The sequence below is a fragment of the Chiloscyllium plagiosum genome, chromosome 11, assembly GCF_004010195.1.
Source record: "Chiloscyllium plagiosum isolate BGI_BamShark_2017 chromosome 11, ASM401019v2, whole genome shotgun sequence".
NCBI classification, from domain to species: domain Eukaryota; kingdom Metazoa; phylum Chordata; class Chondrichthyes; order Orectolobiformes; family Hemiscylliidae; genus Chiloscyllium; species Chiloscyllium plagiosum.
Genome location: NC_057720.1, coordinates 56,515,314 through 56,540,003, shown reverse-complemented (window position 1 = coordinate 56,540,003; position 24,690 = coordinate 56,515,314). Strand labels below are relative to the sequence as shown.

At 42.3% G+C, this 24,690-nt stretch overlaps 1 protein-coding gene and 1 long non-coding RNA gene across 9 annotated transcripts in view; both read left to right on the top strand.

Moving 5' to 3' along the window:
• Nucleotides 1-8,776, top strand: part of pde4ba (phosphodiesterase 4B, cAMP-specific a) — a 621,169-nt gene extending 612,393 nt beyond the window's left edge. For 5 of the 8 annotated variants that reach the window (XM_043699425.1, XM_043699424.1, XM_043699422.1 and 2 more), the window contains 2 exons: nucleotides 3,934-4,116; nucleotides 5,027-8,776. In XM_043699425.1, coding sequence (XP_043555360.1) covers nucleotides 3,934-4,116; nucleotides 5,027-5,416 — 573 coding nt within the window. In that variant the 3' untranslated portion in view covers nucleotides 5,417-8,776. The remainder of the gene's footprint in view (nucleotides 1-3,933; nucleotides 4,117-5,026) is intronic. The other 3 variants (XM_043699428.1, XM_043699429.1, XM_043699430.1) reach the window with 3 other exon arrangements.
• A 4,249-nt stretch (nucleotides 8,777-13,025) lies between these two features.
• Nucleotides 13,026-19,977, top strand: LOC122554779. Its single transcript, XR_006313077.1, has 3 exons — nucleotides 13,026-13,369; nucleotides 17,999-18,307; nucleotides 19,113-19,977. It is a non-coding gene; the product is annotated as an uncharacterized LOC122554779 (long non-coding RNA).
• Nucleotides 19,978-24,690: the final 4,713 nt, after the last annotated feature.

Here is a 24,690-nt window from a genome sequence, read left to right as displayed (position 1 = left end):
TATGAGGATAGGTTGAGAGTGCTAGGCCTTTTCTCGTTGGAACGGCGAAGGATGAGGGGTGACTTGATAGAGGTTTATAAGATGATCAGGGGATTAGATAGAGTAGACAGTCAGAGACTTTTTCCCCGGGTACAACAGGGTGTTACAAGGGGACATAAATTTAAGGTGAAGGGTGGAAGGTATAGGGGGGATGTCAGGGGTAGGTTCTTTACCCAGAGAGTGGTGGGAGCATGAAATGCGCTGCCTGTGGGAGTGGCAGAGTCAGAATCATTGGTGACCTTTAAGTGGCAATTGGAGAGGTACATGGATAGGTGCTTAAGCTAGGACAAATGTTCGGCATAACAGCGTGGGCCGAAGGGCCTGTTCTGTGCTGTATTGGTCTATGTTCTATGTGGACAGGCTTACATCCCCTGTAAGCCAGGAACATCGTTTGGCTGCTCGGAAGTGATGCATGTGAACATACAAATCACAAGCAAAAATAGGCCATTCAGCTCCATCATTTTACAAGATCTAAGCTGATCTGATTGTGACCTCAACTCCACTCTCCTGCCTACTCTCAGTACCCTTTTGACAACCTTGTTAATCAAGGATCAATCTCTGCCTTAAAAATATTCAACGATCTTGCCTCCACCAGTCTTTGAGAAATAAGTTCTACAGACTCATGACCCTCTCGGGAAAAAGAGAAATTCTCTTCATCTCTATTTTGAAGGGGGGTCACTTTCCCCCCATTTCAGGTTTCTGCCACATGGGGAAACATCCTTTTAGCATCTACCATATTAATTCTCTCAGAATTTTGCATTTTTCAGTAAGATCCCCTCTTACTCTTCTGAGCTCTAATGGGTACAGGCCAACCCTGTCTCATTATCCCTCATAATACCTTTGGTAGTGTGGGCCTTCTCTCAATTGCTCTTCATTAAATTAAGTCCTTTCTCAAATAAGGCAACCAGAACTATAAACAGCACAGTAGATATGGTCTGACCAACCCTCTGTGCTACTTTGCCAAAATATCTGTACTTTTATAGTCCAAATTGCTATACCGGAACATTAAGCTCAGTCATCTTCCATGCTTCATGCAATTTGGACTACACTACCCAGTGTCAATCATGGCATGGCATGGATCAACACAAATGAAACAAGATAAAGCACTAGCTACTCACTCCAAAATCCAACAAGTACACTTCACTTGCTGCATGCCTCTTACAGGTTTCATGGAAACAAACCTGTCCAGCTGTGGTATGACACACCTCTGAAGTAGCTAAGCCTTCAACCTAGACCTCTGGGTTCAAATGTTAATTATTACTGCACCACAAGAGCCCTTAGCAAAGTCAGCATAGTCTCCGTGGATCATTGGGTTATTTTCTCATCAGAGAGAGACAGCTGGTGGTCACTTAACCTAACGGTCACAATGCCTTGCGTGAGGGTCAAGATGAGAAGGAGAGTCCTTCATGGCAACCTCAACTAGTGCAGGAATTGAAGCTGCTCTATTTCTAATGCAAATCAGCCATCCAGCCAACTGAGCTAACTAACACTTGTTGCACATCTGTTTTATGCACTTGAGAATCAGAAGGCAAATATTCCTTACTCATGGAGAACAAAATTGGCAAGTGGCATTTCATTCTGGTGAGCAGACCTTTTAAAGAGTATGCAAAGGAACTTTGCTTGCTATTGGGAAATTTGTGTTGAGAGTGTGTTGCTGGGAAAGCACAGCAGGTCAGGCAGCATCCAAGGAGCAGGAGAATCGATGTTCCGGGCATAAGCCCTTCAGGAGTTAGGCTTGTGGGCTGGAGCTGAGAAATACATGGGAGGGGGGGTGGGCTTTGGGGGAAGGTAGCTGAGAAAGTGTTAGGTGGATGAAGTTGAGGGAGAAGTGATGGACAGGTCTGGAGGGCAGTGCTGATTTAGAGGCTTGGGACTGGGATAATATGGGGAGGGGGAGTGGGGAAATGAGAAAGCTGTTGAAATACACATTTTATCCCGTGTGGTTGCAGGTCCCGAGGCAGAATATGTGGCGTTCTTCCTCCAGATTCAGGTGGTAATGGTTTTGCGGTGGAGGAGGTCCAGGATCTGCATGTCCTTGACGGAGTGGGAGGGGGAGTTGAAGTGATCCTTCTTGCGGATTGATTCAGAGAACATCTCTGGGACATCTGCACCCACCATCCTCACTGTCCCACGGCTGAACACTTCAACTCCCCATCCCACTCTGTCAAGGACTTCCAGGTTCTGGGCCAAACTGTTACCACCCGACACCTGGAGGAGGAACACCTCATATTCTGCCATGGGATCCTGCAACCACACGGGATAAATGTGGAAATAAACAGTTTCTTCTTTCCCCCCCCATATTATCCCAGTCCCAAGCCTCCAAATCAGCACGGCCCTCCGGACATATCCATCACTCCCCATTTCGTATCACCTTTGCCCTCTCCTTCATCCACTTATCGCTTTCTCAGCAGCCTCCCCCCAGTCCCACCCCTCCTATTTATCTCTCAGCCCTGGCTAACAAGCCTCATTCCTGATGAAGGGCTTATGCCCAAAACGTCGATTCTCCTGCTCCTCAATTGCTGCCTGACTTGCTGTGCTTTCCCAGCAACACACTGTCGACTCTGATCTCCAGCATCTATAGTCTCCACTTTCTCCACCCTGTTGGGAAATTTGATCCATCTTTAAAGTTCCAAGGACTTAATTGTGAAAGTTCCTCTCCAAGATTCTGATTTTTGGCCTGTTGTGCCATTAGGTTCCTCCTCTAGTTTGATTTCTGTTCCCAGGAACAGAACAAATTCCACCCATTTTATTATACTATGCTCATGACTGATTACATTTACATAAATGAACTGTCCTACTTTTCCATGAGCATCCCAACATTTGGAATCAGTGGTGTAAAATTCACAATCCAACAAAAGAAGTTGATTTGTTTCTCTTGAAGGAAACCATATCATAACCTCCTCTAGCATTTCGTTAAGTCAGTCTTTAAATTCTGGAGCTTTAAGCAGTTGGAAGATAAACTTTTCAGTCAGTTGTGATAGAAATTGCCATTTTTATATGCTCTGTCTCTGAAATGGAAATTGAAACCAGAATAACAGGAAAGTGAAAAGTATAATGCTTTTTGTAATTTCTGGTTCCTGTCCAACTAGAGTCAGATGGCATTGTCTTGGGTAATAGGGGAGAGAGAATGGTTGAGAAATTTTCAAGGATGAACAAGGGAGGAGAGCACTGTTGGTAATGGCTAATCATAGTTTTGGGGCAAAAAAGGGGCTGATCACTGTTGGGCAGGTGAGGGACGGGAGTCTGACTCCTGTCAGAGGATGTGGGTGGACTCACTGTGAGGGGTTTGGGTTGGGGTAATCACCATCTGTGAGTGGTTCACACTAAACAAAGAAGTGCCATTTGTGGGATAATGAACAATTTGTAGGCCTTTACAGAATAAAGCATCTACTGTCTTAAAAAAATGTAGTTTGAATTCCCTTGACTACTGTGTATTAGGAGGAGCAGTTGGATTCGGGTATATACCATGTTTCTATATGTGCCTGGAATGGATGTGTGAAATGTAGAGCTCATTGGTGAGTGCTGTTCCTCACAAGATTCAGACCTTTATCTCTCCCCTTTTACCCCACACCAAACATGATGTGGTTTAAATCGGAATGTGCTGACAGTAGTTCAGGAATTTCCTGTGTCATATTTGGAAGCCTAAGAAGCCAACATGTTCCCTAATTTCTCTGCTCATGCCTGGGCTGAGTCAATGCTAGGAGTACCTTTCGGACAGAAAGGAACATCCCAATGATTTGAGACAAAATCGAAATTTTAGCTTTGCTGCTCTCGTTGACATGATAGCTAAATAGTCTAGGGAAGTCTGCCTAGATTGAGGGTGTCATTTTGAGGTAGGTCTGTGATATTTTGTTTTGGAAGAGACTAAATAATCTTCCAAATTATTGGTTCCAGGTTCTTCGCAATATGGTGCACTGTGCTGACCTGAGCAATCCCACAAAATCCCTAGAGCTGTATAGGCAATGGACAGATCGAATTATGGATGAATTCTTTCACCAGGGAGACAAAGAACGGGAACGAGGCATGGAAATTAGTCCAATGTGTGACAAACATACAGCCATAGTTGAAAAATCCCAGGTAAATGATAACTACTGTATTTGTCCAGTAAAAAGTTCATATGTTTGTGGACAGTTTTATCTTTTGCTTTTGTACTAAATGGCACTGTTTATAAAGCAAATGGATCCCTTTCCTATTTTAACCTGTCATTTTCATAGATTTGTGTGCATCAATCCCCAGGTCTGTGTGTAACTGCATTCTTTATTTATTATTTTATTATTTAAATTGCCTGTTCACTCTTTTGCAAAATGCATCACTTCACATTTCTCCTCTTTGCATTTCATGTTTTATATTTCTGCCAATTTCATGTGTCTTTCATCCTGTAGTTTGCTATAATCTAGCATTTCAAGTTTTGCGACATTTGAGAAGTTTGATGTTATGCCCTGTGTACATATGTCCAAGCCATTAATATGGATCAGAAGAACAGGGGTCCATGTTGATCCTTTGGCACATTTGGTGCTCATTTCCCTTTAGGCTGATGAATAACTGTCCAAAGCTAGCCTCTGTATTCTGTTATATAGTGAGGAACTGGGTTAGGTTTACTGATTTATAAAAAAGATGTAGCTGCCTTTTATCTCCAGCATTTGTTCTTAACTTAATATTTTATCATCTGTCCATTAGATTGTAAACTGTACTTCAGGATCCTTTGCTCATTCTTACAAAAAATACTTTTGTTTGACAATATTCTGATAGTCGATTCTTGCTAACCAATAAGTTAGCCTTTTCTCTTTAATACTTATGGATCTGTATTCCACTGTTTTAAATGCAATTCATTTAATTACATTGAAATATTTGCTGCATTTTGGTTATACATTATAAAACAAAATCTGTAGTTATACTCTAATTCTGTTCTTTGGAATATTTATACATTGTTTCTTGAGAAGATATGGGATTAATTTTAATTTAATTACATACTGATATTTTTGCCTAGGTTGGATTCATTGACTACATTGCACATCCTTTGTGGGAAACATGGGCTGACCTTGTTCATCCTGATGCTCAGGATATATTAGACACATTGGAGGACAACAGGAATTGGTATCAGAGCATGATTCCCCAGAGCCCATCCCCTTCCCCAGATGAACAAGAAAAAGAAGGTCAGTATTCCACTGAAAAATTCCAGTTTGAGCTCACGCTGGAAGAAGATGAAGATTCAGAAGGGACTGAGAAAGAGGAAATGAGTCAGGGAGAAGAGGACAGTAGTTGCCAGAGTTGTGAAACAAAGATATTTGTTGCACTGGAGCCAGAAAGCCAGGAGACTGAGGTGGAAGAGACACAAGCAGACCCCCTAACTGAAGACACCTCACCTGTTGATACGTAACTATTTTACAAAAGTGGACACTTAGTTATTGTCACGTGCACAAATAATCTCTAGGGGAAAAACCTATGATGTTGGTTTTAAACCCAAGGTTTTGCAATTGAAAGTTTACCATTCTGGTTCAGATGATCAATTAACCTTGACGGCAAGATTGGAGGACCAAAGGTAGATGAAACATTTGAAAGTACTATATTGAAGTATTGGCTTAATTGCAAGCCATGCTTATTTGAAGCTGGTGGACAAAAACCGTCTAAAATTTAATTGGGGATGAGCATGCACATGGATGACACAAAACTGAGAGATTTCATACTGCAAGACACTGAAACTGTATGACAGTCTCAATAATACAAACTAGCTTTTTATGTAGGAAACTGTTCTTTGTTCAGTAAATTATGTCTTAGGACTGTGTGCCTTTTGAAAAATGTTTTTGTCCTTCCAAAAGTGTTTTATTTATTTGAACACAATTTACTATAATCCTAACAAAGCTTTTCTACACATAAAGAACAGTACATGAACAAATCCATTTATAATTCTTTTGAAAATTAAGAGAAATTAAAACTAAGTCTTCCGGTTCCCTTCATAGTATGGCAATATATGCTTTTGAAAATTTATTCTTTGGTGCATCTTTGCTTTGAAAGTAAAAATGGACTAACTGTCCATAGCCTATTTTTAAAAAGTCCCAAAAAGATTTTCAACCATATGAACATTTTTCGTTTTATACCTAGCTTTTTAAAAAATGGTATTTTGGGAGATTTTGAGTACCTACTTATTACAGACTGCCGCAGTCCTGCTTATAGGTGGAAAGACACATTAACATGGGTTAGATTATATTTTTATTATTAAGCAATGTGAAAACAAATTTCAATCCCAAATCATTACACGTTCAGTTGTTGAAAGTATACAGGTGATAAATTGACTGCGTTCAGTAGGTTTGAATGTGGCATCTCACCTCTACAATATGAGTTTAAATCTAATTCAGACTTATGTTGAAAGTTTCCCCTTTGCTGGTTCCAAAGTTATATGAATTTAACACAATCTCAACCGTGCCATTGAAAATTATCTTCATATCCAGTGCTTTGTATTTAAGTTGGCAAATTCACACTGTAAAGTGACCTTAATGGCTGCTTTGGGAAGTGAAAAGATTTTCAAGATCACATAGGTGAAAAATACCTGTCATCCATAATGAATAATAATAAAAACTGACTTGTTCATCATACTTAACTTTTAAACTTGTGCAGTTAGGGTTGTCCTTCTGAGGGAGTGGTTGAGGCTTGCTATTGACACAAAGTCAAGGATGTTTTCTTGTTTTACACCAGATTTAATGAAAATACTTGATGCCTGAAATAGGGTAGTGTTACATTTCTGTGAATTGAAATCCCTATTTGACAAACAAAAAAGTGAAATAGTACTAGAGATGAAATACTGACTCTGTCTTCTATATCAATGACATTCAATTACTGAGATACGAGTTTGCATTATTTTTATCTCTCTTCCTTAATTATCTACTGGAAACATTCAGCAATGGCATTTAAGTGTTGCCATGACAATCTCCAGCTTTGCATAATGGATAAATCATTGTGAGCTGGAACCTTCCCTGTGTAAAGACATTGGTGTTCATAAACAATTTTATAATTTCAGTGTAACCTCTCAACTATTGGATTCCAGCTTAATGATTGGCATAAAATGTCTTAATTCATTCAGAAGAGGGTTTCTTGTTTTTCTAAATCATGAATGCATGCTGGAAAATTCATCATTAATAATACTGATTAACTGTAGGTATTAATAAAGAGAAACAAATTATTCTTGTAATTTTGATCTAAGTATCACAATCGATGCTGATCATTATCATGTGGAAGGGGAAATATGGAGATTTTCATTTTCTTTCCACTCTTCAAAATGAAATTCACAGGATGAGAGTAGTCTATAACTCTTTGGTTGTGTACATTTTTATGACTGTACTTTTGAAACAGACCGATATGAATGAACACAGTGGTAGGCATCGTTAATAAAAATAGAAATTGCTGGATGTGCTCAGCAGTTCTGACAGCATCTTTGGAGAGAGAAGCAGAGCTAATAGATGAAAATTCTGATGAAAAGTCATCAACCTGAATTGGTAACTCTATCTTCACAGATGCTGCCAGACTTACCAAGTATCTCCAACATTTTCTGTTTTATTCAGGTCCCCAGCATGCCCAGTCTTTTACTTCTGTAACCATTAATGTTAGACATAATCGTTGGTATCCACTTCAAAAGGAATTCATTCCTCTGAATATTTGCATAATTCAAGGCCATGAGTTGGCTTGCCAGTATTTCACTGAAACTCCTTGTTCCTCTAACAACTAGCGCCACTGCCCATTGTTTCTATTTGTTGTTATCATCTAAGAAAGTAATGTATATGTGCCAGCTACAGTTTTAGAACATGAAATATGGCCACAAGAGTTTATTTGGGAGACACTAGTAAACATTTAAGTATATCATGTAAGGCTATGAAGCTATTTACTTGATTACACCTATCTTTTTAATTTATGCTTAAATTCAGTTTATGTTATCAGTGTGCCATTCTTTGTACAACACTGCTAATTACATTCTTAGGGCATGCCCATTTCTATTTAGAGCCATGTATTTATATCATGTACATATTGTAATGTTTATTGTAAATTATTAATTTATGCATTAACATTGCCGGTAAAGTGGTGGTGTTACTGTGTAGGAAATTCAAGGTGAGAGTTCTCATCATCTTGCCATTGTTTTTTTAATTATTGTGTAATATAGTATAACCTGAACAGTCGTGATAAAGAGACATATGGAACCCAGAAATTAAAAATATTTGTGTCAAGTTTTTTTTTTCAGTTATCTAAACTAGTCCACCACAGGTTACAATCTAAAATTATTTAATGTGCAACTGTGAAGCAATGTCTGGGATAACTGTTAGGAACTTAAAGCTGCAAAACAATAAAATAATTCCTGTCTGATGTCAGTATCTTGTAAACTGCATATAAGCTTTTGGTCCAAATTGTGTTAAAAACGGTTTAGCAGATTGGAACGTCTGCATGAGCAATGGGTTTATATGTCTGTTAAACATTGCAGTGTTTCGGGTGGCAATTTCCTTAATGTTTTCTCAGTCTCACACAATGTATGGTATAGTATTGTATATTGTGTTCAGAAACCTTTTAAGAAATTTTTATATGAAGTGATTAAACAAAAGCATGGATATATTTTATGTTCCTTCAATTTTATTGAATTTTGAAAGTTATTAAATAGCACCATTGGTGCTTTTGCACCCCATAAGTCCAGTGCTATGGATTTTCATTATTTTTCCAAATACTAAGGCTTTTTAACATTTTTTTCCAACCTTCTCCTGTTATAATGTTATTGCCTTGTGTGGAGGGTTGTGATTCAATGAGAATTTGCATCACTCTAATGGCACATACAAGTAGTCATTGTTCATGTGGAACCTGCACAATAAGTGTTGGCTATGGATATATTATAGCTAATTCCAAACCTGATTTCCACAGTCACATTATAGCATGTGTCACTGGGAAGTGATCAGGAGCAGGTAAGCTGGCCAATTTTGACCACACTTTAACCCAAGATGTTATTAATGACATTTGCAAATTTTCTTAAAGACTTATTAAGACAGGGTAATCAAGCAGAGACTAAAAGCTGAAACTTGTAGTTGTTGCCAGGGCCTTGGTTCGATGCAATGGATTTACCAACTTAACTGGTGGGAAAGCCTATTCACAACTCAGGAATAGTCATCCTCGTTTGTTTTCCCCTACAGTTACGTGTTCCTGAAGCTGACATAACATGAAGACAAAACAAAATTCTGTAATTTGAGGGGCTGCTGTGCTAGATTCAAAGAGACACTAATACAAAATTTGCAAGCCCAGATGGGTAGGGGAAAGGAAAGTGTAATCTTGCCTGTGAGCAGTAACATACTTCTGGTAATACCAACTGAGATAATAGTTAAAAATATGCCTTAGTCTCAGGATAGTCCACATGTTAGGCCATTCAATAGGATCATGACTGATGCCACATTCCTCACGTTACTTCCCTGCCACTTTCCTGTAACCCTTGATTCCCCTACTGATCAAGAATCTCTCGGCCTTAAATTTGCACAAGAGCCCCATGGTTCTCTGTGGCAAGGAGTTTTAAAGACTCTTGAGAATAAATGCCTCCTCATTTCAGTCTTAAATTAGTGTCCCTTTATTCTGAGGTAACGCAGTCTGGTCTTGGACTGTCCCATTAGGATAAACATCCATGTTATAGAGATGTACAGCATGGAAACAGACCTTTCAGTCCAACTCATTTATGCTGACCAGATATCTCAACGCAATCTATCCCCATCCGCCAGCACGTGGTCCATATCGCTCTAAATGCTTCCTACTCATATACCCATCCAGATGCCTTTTAAATGTTGCAATTGTACTAGCCTCCACCACTTACTCTGGCAGCCCATTCCATACATGTACCACCCTCTGCATGAAAAAATTGCCCCTTAGATCTGTTTTATATCTTTTCCCCTCTCACCCTAAGCCTATGTCCTCTAGTTCTGGACTCCACCCAACCCCCCTCATGATTTTATAAATCTGTATAAGGTCCACCCCACATCCACTGACACTCCAGGGAAAACAGCCCCAGCCAATTCAGCCTCTCCCTATAGCTCAAATCCTCCAATCCTGGCAACATCCTTGTAAATCTTTTCACAACCCTTTCAAGTTTCAGAACATCCTTCTGATAGGAAGGAGACAAGAATTGCGTGCAATATTCCAAAAGTGGCCGAACCAATGTCCTGTACAGCCGCAACATGACCTCCCAACTTCTGTACTCTATACTCTGACCAATAAAGGAAAGCATAACAAACGCCTTCACTATCCTATCTATCTGTGACTCTACTTTCAAGGAGCTATGAACCTGCACTCCAAGGTCTCTTTGTTCAACAACACTCCCTTGTTGATTTATAATAATGCATAAAAGTGCAGAATGAGAAATGGCTGCTTGCCATATTTTACCTCTTCCTCCAGTATTACTTACTTTTATTATTTCACAAGAAGTGGACATCAGTGCCGAGGCCAGAATTTATCTCTCCCTAATTGCCCTTGAGATGGTGGTAGTGAGCCAGTTCATGTGTATGTGTACACACACTTGTTTGGGAGCTCCAGAAATTTGCCCCTGCAACAATGGAGCGACGTAATTCCAAGTCAGGATCGTCTGGAACATGGATTTGAAAGTGATAGTGTTTCAATGTGCCTACTACCCTTATCCTTCCAAATGATCAAAGTTGCAAGTTTGGAAAGTGCTGACAAAAGGCACTTTGGTGAGCTGCTGAAGTGTGCCTTTTACGTGGTAGACACGCCACTCTCCCTATGAATCAGAGAAGAAGTGAATATTAAAAGTGGAGTTTTTTAATTCATTCACAGAATGAGGCCATCACTGGCTAAAAGCCAGCATTTATTACCTGTCCCAAATTGCCTAGAGGACAACTAAGGGTGTTGACCTGGAGTCACATGTAGGCCAACCAATAAGAATGGCAGTTTTCTTCCCTAAAGGGTGTTAGTGAACCAGATGAGTTTTTACATCAAATGACAATGGATTTATGATCATCAGTAGGCTCTTAATTTTAGGTTTTTTAAATTGAATTCAAATTCCAACATCTGCACTGGGATTCAAACCCTTGTCTCCAGAGCATTACCTGTGTCTCTGAATAAATAGTCCAGTGATAATACCACTAGGCAGTCACCTCCCCTCTCATGCCAATCAAGATATAGCCCAATTTGCATTCTTAGATGGTACCAAACATAATCTCAGGAAAACATCAGCATAATTTATTCTTAACAATGAGAATTTAAGTTTTACATTATTAACATTTACACATAATTCAATACTGCGTGTTGGTTCCCACGCACCTTTCCCACAGTCCCAGCAGCCCAGGAAACCACTGTGTGTCATTGAGCATTTGATCCTCTTTGTCTACGTTCATCCCAATAAATTTTAGTTCTGTTAGAAACCAGGCACTTTTCCAGCATCCTTTTACAGGAGGTTATTGACACAGCATTAACTGCTTTTGCTGGACATTTGGTTCACATATAAACAACCCAGGGGAGCTAAATTTCTACAAATGAGCACCGTGCACGGAATACTGAGATAGCAGAAGAGTTTTAAGAGAGGAGATAAAGATCCATAAAAAGGAATGTTGTAATATATCAGAAATAAAAGTGAGTAAAACATGATCAATTCTGCAGGAAAACAGGAAGTGCCACATAACTTGCATACTTATCTGAATAGGATATGATCTCTGTTTTACTAAAAAAAGCCAGATGTTATCCTCTGACTTTGTACAATCTAGCAGTTCTAGTTCAGATTCAGAGATCAGTCATTCATTCTTTTAAACTTCAATGAGACACAAGGCCTTGATAGCAATCCTCAGATCTCCATTCTAATTCTAGCCTCTTGTGCATCCCTGATTTTAATCACTGTACCGTTGCTGGCCATGTCTCCAGCTGCCTGCAGCCTAAGTGTGTGTTGAGGCCTCTGGAATTGTGAAATACTCACTCAATTGACTGTCAGTTCTTAAAGAACTGATTGGCAGGAGAACCCATCCATTATCTCACCTTTGGGGTGGTGTGTGGGTCACATCCTAACATGCATGGCTCCCAGTTAGGAAGTAAATACTGAAAATCTTAAGATTGTTATTTGCTAAGTGTTTAGGATTAGTATTTTATTTGAAAACGATCATGAAAAGCTTGTTTTATGAATATACAGTTCTAGCAAGAGGGGTACGATAAAGGAGGTTGGAGTTATGTGTCAACTGTAAAATGCTCTGGTTGGATCATATCTGCAGAATAAATCTAATAAACTATTTTCTCTTCTGATTGCTGTATTTTCTGTTATTAATATACAAGCACACCAAAGTCCTTCTGCCAACATTTCCAGTCTTCCACGACACAAAAATATTCTGATATTTTACTTTTTCTACCAAAGTAGACAATTTCAAATTCAACACTTTGTTTCATCTGGTATGTTATTACTCACTTCATGCTGACCAAGTTAGAAAGCCACAAAAGAATAAGTTCCATTTTTACTTCTTTTTCATGACATATTGGGAACTCAAGGGTTTAACATTCCACTGCTGAAAGGACTCACTGCAGTATCGATCGATGCCTGTCCTCTTACAGAATGAAACAGGATATCACAGTAGGGGGGCTGGCTGACTCCCAGAGAACAGAATCCTCTGGAGTCATACATGTGGGTTTTACTTGCAGCCTCAGGCAAAGGTGTTTGTCCTCTCTGGACAAGACTGTTTGCCTTGGCCATAACCTTATTAACTGCCTCCTGTTCCGATTATCATGCACCCCCTACCTGTTAACATGGGCATTTGAATCCAACAATGAGAACAAAGCAAAGTCCTTCTGTCTCAATCTCTATCCATTAACATATGATTATGATGAATACAATAGCCAGTCCCCGTAAACCATTCACTAGTTATCATAGGAAATTGGCAATCATCGAGCATTGTAAAATTACCTGTCTTAATCAATGTAACAGCAATTGACCATATGGCTTGTCGGCCCCTATTATTCCTATAAGATATCCTGCCTTTGTGTGTAGAGCAGAGATTCGTTGAGAAGTGCCACCACAAGTAGGCTACACGACTCCTTTGGTGTCACGGTGAATCTCTCACCGGCTCTCTGATAATAAAGCACCTGCCGTTGTACCGAAACTTGTGCCATCTGGATTTGTGAAAGAATTACTCCAACATTTGGTGCTGTGACTCAGACCTCAACATAGGGAACGTCTCACGGGGCTGAGTGACAGGAAAATCTGAATTGGACAGAACCAAGCTGTAAGGGCACCACAAGGTATTTTACCCCAGACTGCTCCTTGTGATCTGTCCCTCGCCCTGTGGAACTGGTACCTTGAAGAGGTTGCGTGAACCAACCGGACCCAGCTTGTAAGGTAAGAAAGATTGACCAGTTGTTCTAAATTGCTGCGGAGTGATAGTGGCTACTCTGTATTGTGCGAGTTCGGGTTTGGGAGCTGCCTCTTCTGAATCTGGCCAGTGGAAATTAATATAAAATATATATACATAGCAAAGGTGTGTGTATATATATATATAGTTTGGTAAATTTCTCACCCCACGGTATTAGTACAGCCAGTGGAAATTTGTTCATATTAGAGCAAAGAGATATAATGGGACAATCATTTGATGTGGATGGGAAGGGGATCCCCCTTCAAAGCATGTGCGAATATTTACCTAATTACGAAAAAGACATGGAGAAAATAAGTGCAGCACTGCACAAACATCTTGGGGACAAAATTTGGCCTCTGGGGGGACCTTGGGATGTGGGTGCCTGTGAGCAAGCGGTGAACCTGATTTGGAAGAGAAACTGGTAAAAGGTGGAAATCCATTATTAAGGAATAGAAAGTGAGGGCCGACAACAATTGGCAGGATGCCTTACTATCCAGCTGGAGAAATGATGCTTGTGACAGGGAAATAAAGGTGTTAACAACGGATGGGACTCCCAAGAATTGGGAGGCGCTGAAGGCTGAATGTGCATGGGTGGATGGTAAATAAAAAAAGGGAACAGGATGAATAGTGCAAAAAGGCCAAAGCTGGGGAAGATAAACTAGAGGGGTTAAAGCAGCAGTGCTGCAAGGAGAAGGTGAGCACTTCTTGGGATCCTAAGCTCAGGTCTAGCATACCGACCCTGTTTGAGGAGGGAGGGAATGACACGGAGATGAAGGAAGAATGGCGATGCTATCCCAGTGCATCGAAACCACCAGCTGAAACACCCCTGACCCCCTACCCGCCGCCGTTCCCGAGTCCCGAAAGATCTTGTATAGCCGATCGGGTTAAAATGCGCTTTGGGAAATCAGAGGCAACCTGTGACATTTGCACTGGAGTTCACCATCTCCACATCAACCCCTAAACTATGTTCCGCATCAAGCAGCTACCAAACCCCAAAGCAGAAGAGGAAGAGTAGCCGCCAACTATCGGGGTTTAAGTCCTGTGGAAATCCCAAGAGATGATCGTGAAAATGAATCAGGTGCCAGACTATAAAGATAAGCCTGCCACCATTTGTCCTGTGCATCCAGCGCACCTTCCAAATGTATAATGCAACACCCTGGGATCTGTTTGCCCTTTGTTGCATGGTCTGGTCACCAGAAGTTACTAAGTGGCAGGAACAGATAGGTGAGAGTGACAGAAAAAGCCCTGTCCACACTTATGAGGACTTAAGCGACTGATTCAAAGAGAACACTCAAGTGAACCAAATTGTCCAGCAATTAGAGCGTGCCCTGTAACAGCTTATCAACATTAGCAAAGTCTGAGACTGCAGACCCAAGGTGAGAGAGTCCAGGAGGAACTTCTGGGAGAGATTTGTTGCTTGGTATAGGACCTTTGCTGGGGATCAAGTTTTTAACTCTGGGAAGGACTCGCCATTGTTTAATTCAATAGTTCTACAAGGTGTCCCCTCAAATCTAGCTGACATTATACGCACGAATAACATGGACTGGTCTGAAAACACTAGGTCCCAGATGAGAAGAGCCCTTCTTTATTACTGGGAAGGCCAGAATGACCCCAAACCATATTCTAAAACCCACCCAAAAACAGAGTTCATTCAGCTTTCCCATGATCACAACCCACCCCCAGGCAGTACTACCAAATTTCAGGGAAAGCTGGATACACCCTAGGCACAATCTCTCCCCCAGATATTGGTCCCACCAAATCTCCTTTCCCTACGGGGACCTTGGAGAAGGGAACAGGAGTGTCCCCTGATGTACCTTGGACGAAGTGAAGACGGGGTCGATACCCAGTGAGTCAGCCAGGCCAGTGTTTCAACTGTGGGAAACACGGTCACTGGAAGGCTGAATGCCCTTTTCACCTGGCACCTGACAACCCATGTCCAGATTTGCCACCCCTGGACTCCTTTCACCTCTAACAATCCATTCAGCTGATTTCCAAATGGGTACCTTCCAGTCGTCAGCATGCCGCACCGCTCCTGCGACCCCCCCCAGCAGAGCCCAACATTACCTTACAGATAGCTGGAACTCCAATCCTATTAATGATTGATACGGTGCAACCAATTCCGCTCTCAATCAGGAAGTTGTGAGGGGTAAGGGATTGCAGCTACCAGGTGAGACCGTGACCCTTGCAAGGTTTGAAGGAACAAGCAGCATATATCCTAAAACCGTTCTGCTGAACGTTGAGTTCTGTGGAAGAGCCTGCTCGATTTCCTTCACAGTGACTGCTAAAATCAGACGGAACTTGGCAGGGCGGGATCTGCTTTGCCCTTAGGAATCGAGATCACCTGTGCAGATGATGGCATAACAGTGGACTACAGGGCCAAACGCAATATCCTCAATTTGCGGTCCCCCATGGTGAGGGCTCAACATTGAATGCATTTCCATCGCACCGCTGTTCCCAACACTGGACCCCCATGCGACAGTTTTCTATGACTCCACTGGATGCTCCACAGCCAGTATTACACTCCATTTGAGGGCATGGAGTTCTCCGTTTCGGTTGTCGATGAGGTTGAAGGTAAGGATGGCTCTGCATATCTTGTTCAGATCACACACTACCTGTGGCAGCAAACAGGGCTGGTAGTCCCACACATCACTCGAACCGTTGGCCCACGGAATAAATTTTAAGACATGGGCCACCTTGCCTATACCCTGACACAGCTCACTTGTGACACTAGGGGACTATGGTAACACTTCACAGAGGGCCGTTTGAAATGCTGGGAATCCCCACAGCGGAAGGTCAGCATCCTGACCTGCCACACAGCATCTGTAGACCCAACCAGGGGCATTGAACCCGAGTTGTGGGCTGCGTCTAACCATGAAGTTGGATATACCCTTTGTCCTCCGGTGCAAATAAAATTAAAAGCCAACCAGTGTCTGCCCCCCATTCCCATAGTATCCCATTAAACCAGAGGCAGAACAAGGAATCCGGACCCTCATTAACTCTTTCCTGGCACAGGGTATTCTGGTTTTGTGCAAATCACCTTGCAACACCCCGATCTTTCCGGTTCCCAAACCAGGCTGATGGGACTGGAGACTAGTGCAGGATCTGAGGAAGATCAATGAGATCATGGCACCCTTACACCCTCTTTTCCTGAACCCGCTACCATATTAAGCTGCATACCCACCAATGCCTGCATTTTTACCATCATTGACCGACAACAAGAATTCTTTTCCGTCCCGCTACATCCTGAATCTCAATATTTATTTGCCTTCACCAACAGAGCCAGCAGTATACCCGGACCTGCCTGCCCCGGGGTTTGTTCACTCTCCAACTCTATTCTCACAAACCCTCCACAGTCAGTTACAGACCTTGGATTTCCCACAAGGATCGACAGTTGTCCAATATGTAGACGACCTGCTTGTTGCATGTAGCAGCCTATCTAACTGTGAGAGCGACATCTCAGTACTGCTGAATTTTTTACACTCCCTTGGGTACGTGGTTCTGCCCCATAAGGTAAAGCACTGTCAGAATGAAGTAAAGTTTTTGGGACTTCTCCTCTCTGCAGGGGAACAGAAATTGACAGAAGAATGCATTTGACCCATTGCTGAGACCCCACTGCCTACGATCCCTAAACAGATGCGAGCCTTCCTCGGACTTGTAAATTTCTGTAGGCAATGGATTCCAAAAGTCGCCCTCTGCACTCACCTACCTGACTCCACTGGCATCAAACAATGCCCCTCCCCGCCCCCCAGCTTCACCCTTACAGCTGAGCAACTGATGGCCTTCACAGAATTGAAGAACAGCCTTCTACAAGCCCCAGCCCTAGGCCGACCCCTGTACGATCGACCGTTCCAACTGTATGTCACCATTAAGGATGGATGTGCCACAGCTGTCCTCACCCAAAGTCACACAGACAGGAAACGGCTGGTGGCATACTGTTCAACCAAACTGGACCAAGTAGCAGCTGGGTCCCGTCCTGCTCACTGGTACTTCCTGCCCTATGTGTCCTCGTATCAGCTGCCTCAAACATCACTCTACACCAGCCGGTGGGGGTTCTAACCACACACTCCGTTGTTGACCTTCTCACCTCCCTGGAGACTCAACATTTAACACAGGCATAGGCCAGAACAAATACGAAGCAGCCCCACTGAACAACCCACTACTGACCTCCTCTCATTGCACCACCCTGAATCTGGCAACCTTCCTGATGGAACCCCCCACAGCACCTCTCATCTCCTGGACATGACTGCCTGCTACAGAATCACCTTTTCACCTCTGCTTGTGGCGATTTAGCTGATCTACCCCTTGAGTGTGTGAATTTGACTTTTTATGTGGATGCATCTCTTTTATTTCACACACAGGTCAGCGATGCTCTGGATACGCAATCGCTACAGATTCGTGCAGGCTTTGAAACTCCACAGTCAGCACAGAAAGCTGAATTGTTTGTCCTCACTTGGGCTTGCATCCTAGCAGAAGGGAGTTCGACCAATGTTTATACTGACTCTCACTATGCCTTTGGCGTTGCCCATGGTTACAGTGCCCTAGGAGAACATAGGGGATTTTTAACCTCCACAGCCCAACCCATTAGTAACAATGTTTCTGTGCATAATCTCTTACAGGCCTTATGGTTACTATCCAGCCTAGCGGTGATCAAATGCTCAGCCCTGACTGGTGCTGCTGACAGAATCTTCAAGGGCAATGCATAAGCAGATGCTGCCGCCAAGTAGGCAGCCTTAAACCTCACTTTCCTGGTCCCATTGGGTTCCCAGCAACACAGAGTCACAAAAAGAATAAGGGCAGAAATGCCAGACCTGGGTGAGATACATCATTTACAGAGGACGCCCCTACAGAGGAGCACAGACTGTGGGTCACAGATGGGGTGCACCCTTGATGCTCATACCAAACTGTGGATAACCCCTGCCAGAAAGGTCAGTGTTCCTTCTTGGCTTTTGCCAATCCTGGTAGATTATATACATAACTGTACACACCTAGGCAAGGAGGGAATGGTCAGCACTTTGCTACAGACCTGGTGGCACGCTAACTTTCAGAAAACGGCTGAGAAACGAGCATAAACATGCTTGATCTGTGAAAAGAAAAATGCTGGAAAGGGGATACCTTGCAGTTCTGGGGCTACCCCTTGCCTGGTGGGCCTTTCAATTGTTTACAACTAGACTTTATAGAGCTACCAGAGTACAATGTTATAAGTATTGTTTGGTAAAAGTAGATGTCTTCAGCAAATGGATTGAGGCAATCCCAACAACGGACAACATGGCGACAACAGCAGTAAAACTACTATTGCAGGAAATAATTCCCTGCTATGGACTCCCAGACACAATAAGCTCAGACAATGGGCCACACTTCATGGCTAAAATTAAGCAAGGATTTGCAGGAACTAGTGATAAAACAACAATTCCGCTGTCCCCACCACCCAAAAATGGCTGGAGTGTGGAACGAGCAGATGGTACCCTAAAAACAAAGCTGGCAAAACTAAAACAGGAAACAGGCCTAAGTTGATTGAAGGTCCTACCCTTGGCCTTGTTCCACATGAAGGTTACCCTTTTAAGCAAAACTGGTCTGTCTCCTGCTGAAGTGGGTTATGGGAAATCCATGAGGACCTCAAGGACCCTGGGATAGTCCGATCCCCACTCCCCGAAAGACTAGATAAGAACAGCCTGGGACAGGAGGTGAGGCCATACCTGCAGGGGGCTTAACCAAATCTCTCCCCATGTTTAGATTCACAGGTATGCCAGGCTTACCGAGAGAGTGACGATCTGTCTGAGGGGGACCACCCCGCTGCCAAACCGGGGGACTTCATCCTGATAAAGGACTGGGAATGAAAGAAACTGGGACCAAGATGGAAAGGACCGTTTCAGATGCGGCTGACCACTCCCACGGCTGTGAAGATACAAGGGTAGCCCCAGTGGATACACAAAACTGACTCCAAAAGAATCAGCGCAGAAACAAACACTGATAAGGACAAAGATGTTTTCTATATTTGTGACTTTGGTGACTTTGGGAAATGGGGCCTTGAGAACAGATGTATTTCAAACTGACACCCCTATGCATAACAACTTTTTGCATCTGGCCCTACCAGACAGCCCATGTAATGGGGAGAGATGCCCCCTGCTGGGAATGTGCCCATGCCACCCCACTCGGGGGCGAATCCCGTTGTGGCCCGTACCTTTTTGCTTGTGATCTTGCTAACACTGATGATGCATGGGAATGGCAGCCGGCAGGGTATAACCTGACCTTATTCAGGGATTGTTATTGCCCTAATTACAACCAATCACATAGACCTCCCCTGCCCCCCTACCCCTTGTCGTTCTCAGCAACACCATCAACTACATCATTTGTTTCAGGTGGGAAGGGAAACCCTGTAAAGGTACTTAGGTCGGGACGAGGAAGTGCTGTTTTGCTACCCCCTGGGTCGAACCTGTTCAGAACCTAACAAAATATGGCTACTTTGTATTTGATTGGTCTGCTGTCCCAAACAGAAGATCAGGCTGCCTCTGGAATAACCCTGCTCCCAGGTTGTGGGGTGGGGGGGGGCGGGCACTTTCCACCTTAACAGCTTACAATGACACATATTTTATTTACAGTTGAAAGCCTATCTCTGGCTTCCCTCCTATTGGAGGGGGTCGTGTTACAAGGGGCACGTTGTACCCTGCATTCGTGTTTTGGACAATTTACCTTCACCCCGATACCCAAAAGATCCCTCATCGGCTTCCTTACCTGGATGGGAATGTTCTCTCCTCCAACAGGAATCTATTTACATGCCCAAGAAATTAGTAAACTCATGACCGTATGGGAAAGGGTCGCCAATGACACAGCTAGTGCCTCAACTGAAATTAACACAGAGCTACTTGCAGTTATAACTGTGGCCCTCCAGAATTGTTTGGCCCTAGACTTCCTGCTAGCCAAGGAGGATGGTACTTGTGCTATTGTTGGGGCAGAATGTTGCAGACGAGTCCACTAACATCACTCACCTCTCTAAACACATCACAGGGGAAATCCAGACTCATCAAATATTGGTACTGGGTTCAGCAATGACAAGGAGGGGTGGCCACTAGGGGACATTCTTGGAGCACGGGGAGGCCTGCTGCTGCATACTGGAATTACAATGCTAACTGTAATCACCTGCATTCCAGTGCTCTGGTGCATATGGCCACTATTGTCCGAGTGTTTTTGTTGTAGGCTCTGAGGGCACTTGGTTGATCATCGAATGATCAATAGGAGGGAATGAGGAAGTTAGAAAGCCACAAAAGAATAAGTTCCATTTTTACTTCTTTGTCATGATAAATTGGGAACTCAAGTGTTAAGCATTCCACTGCTGAAAGAACTCACTGCAGTAACGATTGATGCCTGTCCTCTTACAGAATGACAGGGGATATCACAGCAGGGGGCTGGCTGACTCCCAAAGAATAGAATCCTCTGGAGCCACACATGTGGATTTCACTTGCAGCCTCAGGCAAAGGTGTTTGTCCTCCCTGGACAAGACTGCTTGCCTTGGCCATAACCTTATTAATTGCCTCCTGTTCCAATTACCATGCTTACCCTGCCTATTAACATGGGCATGTGAATCCAACAATGAGAACAAAGCAAAGGCCTTCTGTCTAAATCTCTATCCATCAACATATAATTATGAAGAATACGATAACCAGTCTCTGTAAACCATTCGCTAGTCATCACAGGAAATCGGCAATCACCGGGCATTGTAAAATTGTAATTACCTGTCTTAAACAATGTAACAGCAATTGACCATGTGACTTGTCGGCCTCTGTATTATTCCTATGGAATATCCTACCTTTGTGTGTAAAGCAGAGATTCGTTGAGAAGTGCCACTACAAGTAGGCTACACAACTCCTTTGGTGTCACTGAGAATCTCTCACCGGCTCTCCGATACTAAAGTACCTGCCATTGTACTGAAACTTGTGTCATCTAGATTTGTGGAAAAATTACTTCAACAATGCAACTTGTCTATATCTCTTTGCAACCTCTTTAACTCACTCTCCTGCCCGACTCTATTATCAGCAAAATTGAAGAAGTTGTTTTCAGTCCTCTCAACTAAATTTACAAGAGTGATAGAAGTTTGGAGTTCTCTTGCTCAAATGGGAATTGAGGATAGATCAATTGTAATGTTAAAATCTCAGATTGGTAGATATTAGTTATCCAGAAATATTAAATTATGTGGAGCAAAGGTAGCTACTTACAACTGCTCCCTGATCAGCCCTGAATTGAATGAGGGCCCGAATGGCATTTTCCATTCCTATATTACGGTCTAATATGGCTCTGTGTTTTAGAATATCCAGAAGTACTTCCAGCCAATTCAGTCATCTTACAGTGTAGCCTCCTATTTTAAGTCAGAAATAGGGCAGCAAAATTATGCTCAGCAGGCTCAATACATGGTATTGAGATAAAAATAGTAGTCTGTTTAGTGATGCTCAATGAAGGCTCCCTATTGGCCACAACAGCAGCCGACACTTATATAAAAAAAGATGTGTTCCAAGGCATTTCATAGAAACAAACCTAAATCATAAATTAAGACTAATCCAAAATGAAAGATATTAGGATTGGTCAAAAGGCAGTTTGTTGTTTCAAGGAGAACTTTAAAGGACAAGGGTGAGACACAGAGGCTGGGGGAAGGAATTCCTGAGTTTAGTTCCTGATGGTTTGAATACTTCGTCCCCTAGTAGGCAAGGGAATGCTGGATTTAGATTCCTCACTGGGGTGTATTGTGATATCGCATGTATCTATGATCAACCAGGTATGTACCCTGAAGAGAGGTAATGTCACAAAGTCTGATATTCTTGTGTGAAGGTACTAGCCACACCTTGATTAATTGCTACTGCTGCTGAACTATGTAATTCATTCGGAAAATCAGTTAGGGAACCAGCTTTTTAAAATTTCATTTTCAGGATATGGGCATTGCTGGCTAGGCCAACATTTAATTACCTAGAGGGCAGTTAGGAGTCAACTGCATTGCTGTGGGTCGGAGTTACATGTAGGCCAGACCAGATAAGGGCAGCAGATTTCCTTCCCGAAAGGATACAAATGAACCTAATGGGTTTTTCCAATAATCAGCAATTGCTTCATGGTCATCATCGGAGCAAAGAATGTAGAGTTCATTAAACCAAGAGCATTCAAATCACTTATGCTGCACGAAATTCCCTCTGAACCATGGCCTAAGACTGTCACAGATTTACTTCAGCCCCATGACCAAGACTATATACTAGTGACAGATTACTTCATTAAATTTCCTTTTGTCAGGCAGGTCAAGGATGCTACCAGTCCCACAGTTGTGATGCATTAATCACAGTCTTAAGCACAGGTTCCACACCAAATTGGGTCAGGCAACAATTCTCAATATGTTAACAAACCATTCCAAGGTATGTCCAGCAAATGGGGAGCCAATTCACCTGCTCTTTGCATTATCCATAACCTAATGGTCTGGCAGACAATACTGTATATACAGTTCAAACAATGGTCATGAAGTGTGAGGCAATTCATCATAGTAACAGGATCACCACGTTCGATTGAATATGTAAGCTATACCTCAAAACAAATATATATCCTTCCATGCAATTCTTATGTTCAGAAGACAATCATCATATCCCTCTATCTCATACACCGGGAATGTACACGATTGCACAATGAAAAGAAAAGAGAGGAGTACAGGAACACAACTGAAGTGTGTAAAGACAATTACCTGTGCTTCACCCAGGTCAAAATATGAATGCATGGCAATAATACCAGTACTTGACAGGTGAAAAGGTTCTGAAAAAATGTGTTCAATCCAGACTGTATAAACATAGCTATAAGCAACAGTCATGTTTTAAGATGGAACAAATGACACGTAAATTGTAAATAATAATTCGCAGTCAATGCTAGGTGATGATTTAGTCACTGAAATGTTATTAAAAGGTAACAGCACTAATCAATGGTCTACAGCAATGTATGACAGCTGATAATACAACAGCATGAAATGTGTAATCACGTCTTGAGAGGTGAATGAAAAACCAATTTTGATGCATTCTATGTCCGGTGAAATGTTAATTCAGTTGTGATGTAAACTATGGGATTTATATATAATTTTAAATAATATTTGTGACCAGTGGACTTTTCTGTATGTCTGAAGTCATTTCAGTAGCTATGGAGATTTTTTTAAAAAGCAGTTTTTGAACTGAGTTGTCAAATGAATAGATTTATGCACTAATGGACTTCTGTTTATTTTGGATTGTTTGTGGTTCAGTATGGTGGTGCGTTCTGGAACTTGGTGTTGTTTCAGTATCAGTTTGCACTCACATCACTGAGTACACGCAGACGACAATGAACTAAAATGATTGTTATTAATCCAGCCGAATAAGAAAATTGGCATGAGGATGTCATCTGGTAAGAATTCAAAATCAAATTTGTGCCATTAAGATAAACTTCAATTAATTTCTCTTTCTTTAGATGGCAAGATGCCTATTTACATCATTAGTTACACAACTGTCCTCCCAGTTAGCTTCTGCCCAATTGGATACCTATGCTTCAAAAATGTCACTGCATTCAGCAAGCATGTACTTGTTTACTTGGTCTTCTGCCTCCAGTCTGAGTGAGTTTTGTTTGAGGCAGCCAAAGCTCAAAAGGCAGACAATGTTTGTTATTTTCACTTTTGCTCTAAGTTCCTGGACTGCATTGGACAAGTCCAAGGGGACTAAGGCAGAATATGTGACTGGACCATCACAGAACTCAGTTGGATAACAGCAACACACCACCTTCAGTTTCAAAAGTCAGCTTAGCACACTAGGTCAGCCAACAGTTTTTGTCTTAGAGTGGAAGCTTAGTGCAGAAGGCAAGGTATTAGCATGGGACTGTGGGAAACTGTGAAGCATCAACGGGAAAGGAAGATACATATCCCCAAAGGGAACAGGGATATGTCAACATCAGAAGTAGTGCTTGTGCCTGTGATGTACGCAGCAAGCACACTGCATATACACGAAGGGAGAGCATGGTGATGTATGAATAGGTTAGGGAGGTAAGAGTGAACTCATGTCAGTCACAGGATAGTGCTACAGTCCATCTAGGGGCAGAGTCATTTCTAGTCAATTTGGTTTTGGGTTTTGTACCATGTTACTTGGGGTAGGGGTAGGCTGTACCTACACTGGTGGTTATTGTTGGAATATTGCATGCAATTCAGGTCTCCTTCCTATCGGAAAGATGTTGTGAAACTTGAAAGGGTTCAGAAAAGATTTACAAGGATGTTGCCAGGGTTGGAGGATTTGAGCTATAGGGAGAGGCAGAACAGGCTGGGGTTGTTTTCCCTGGAGTG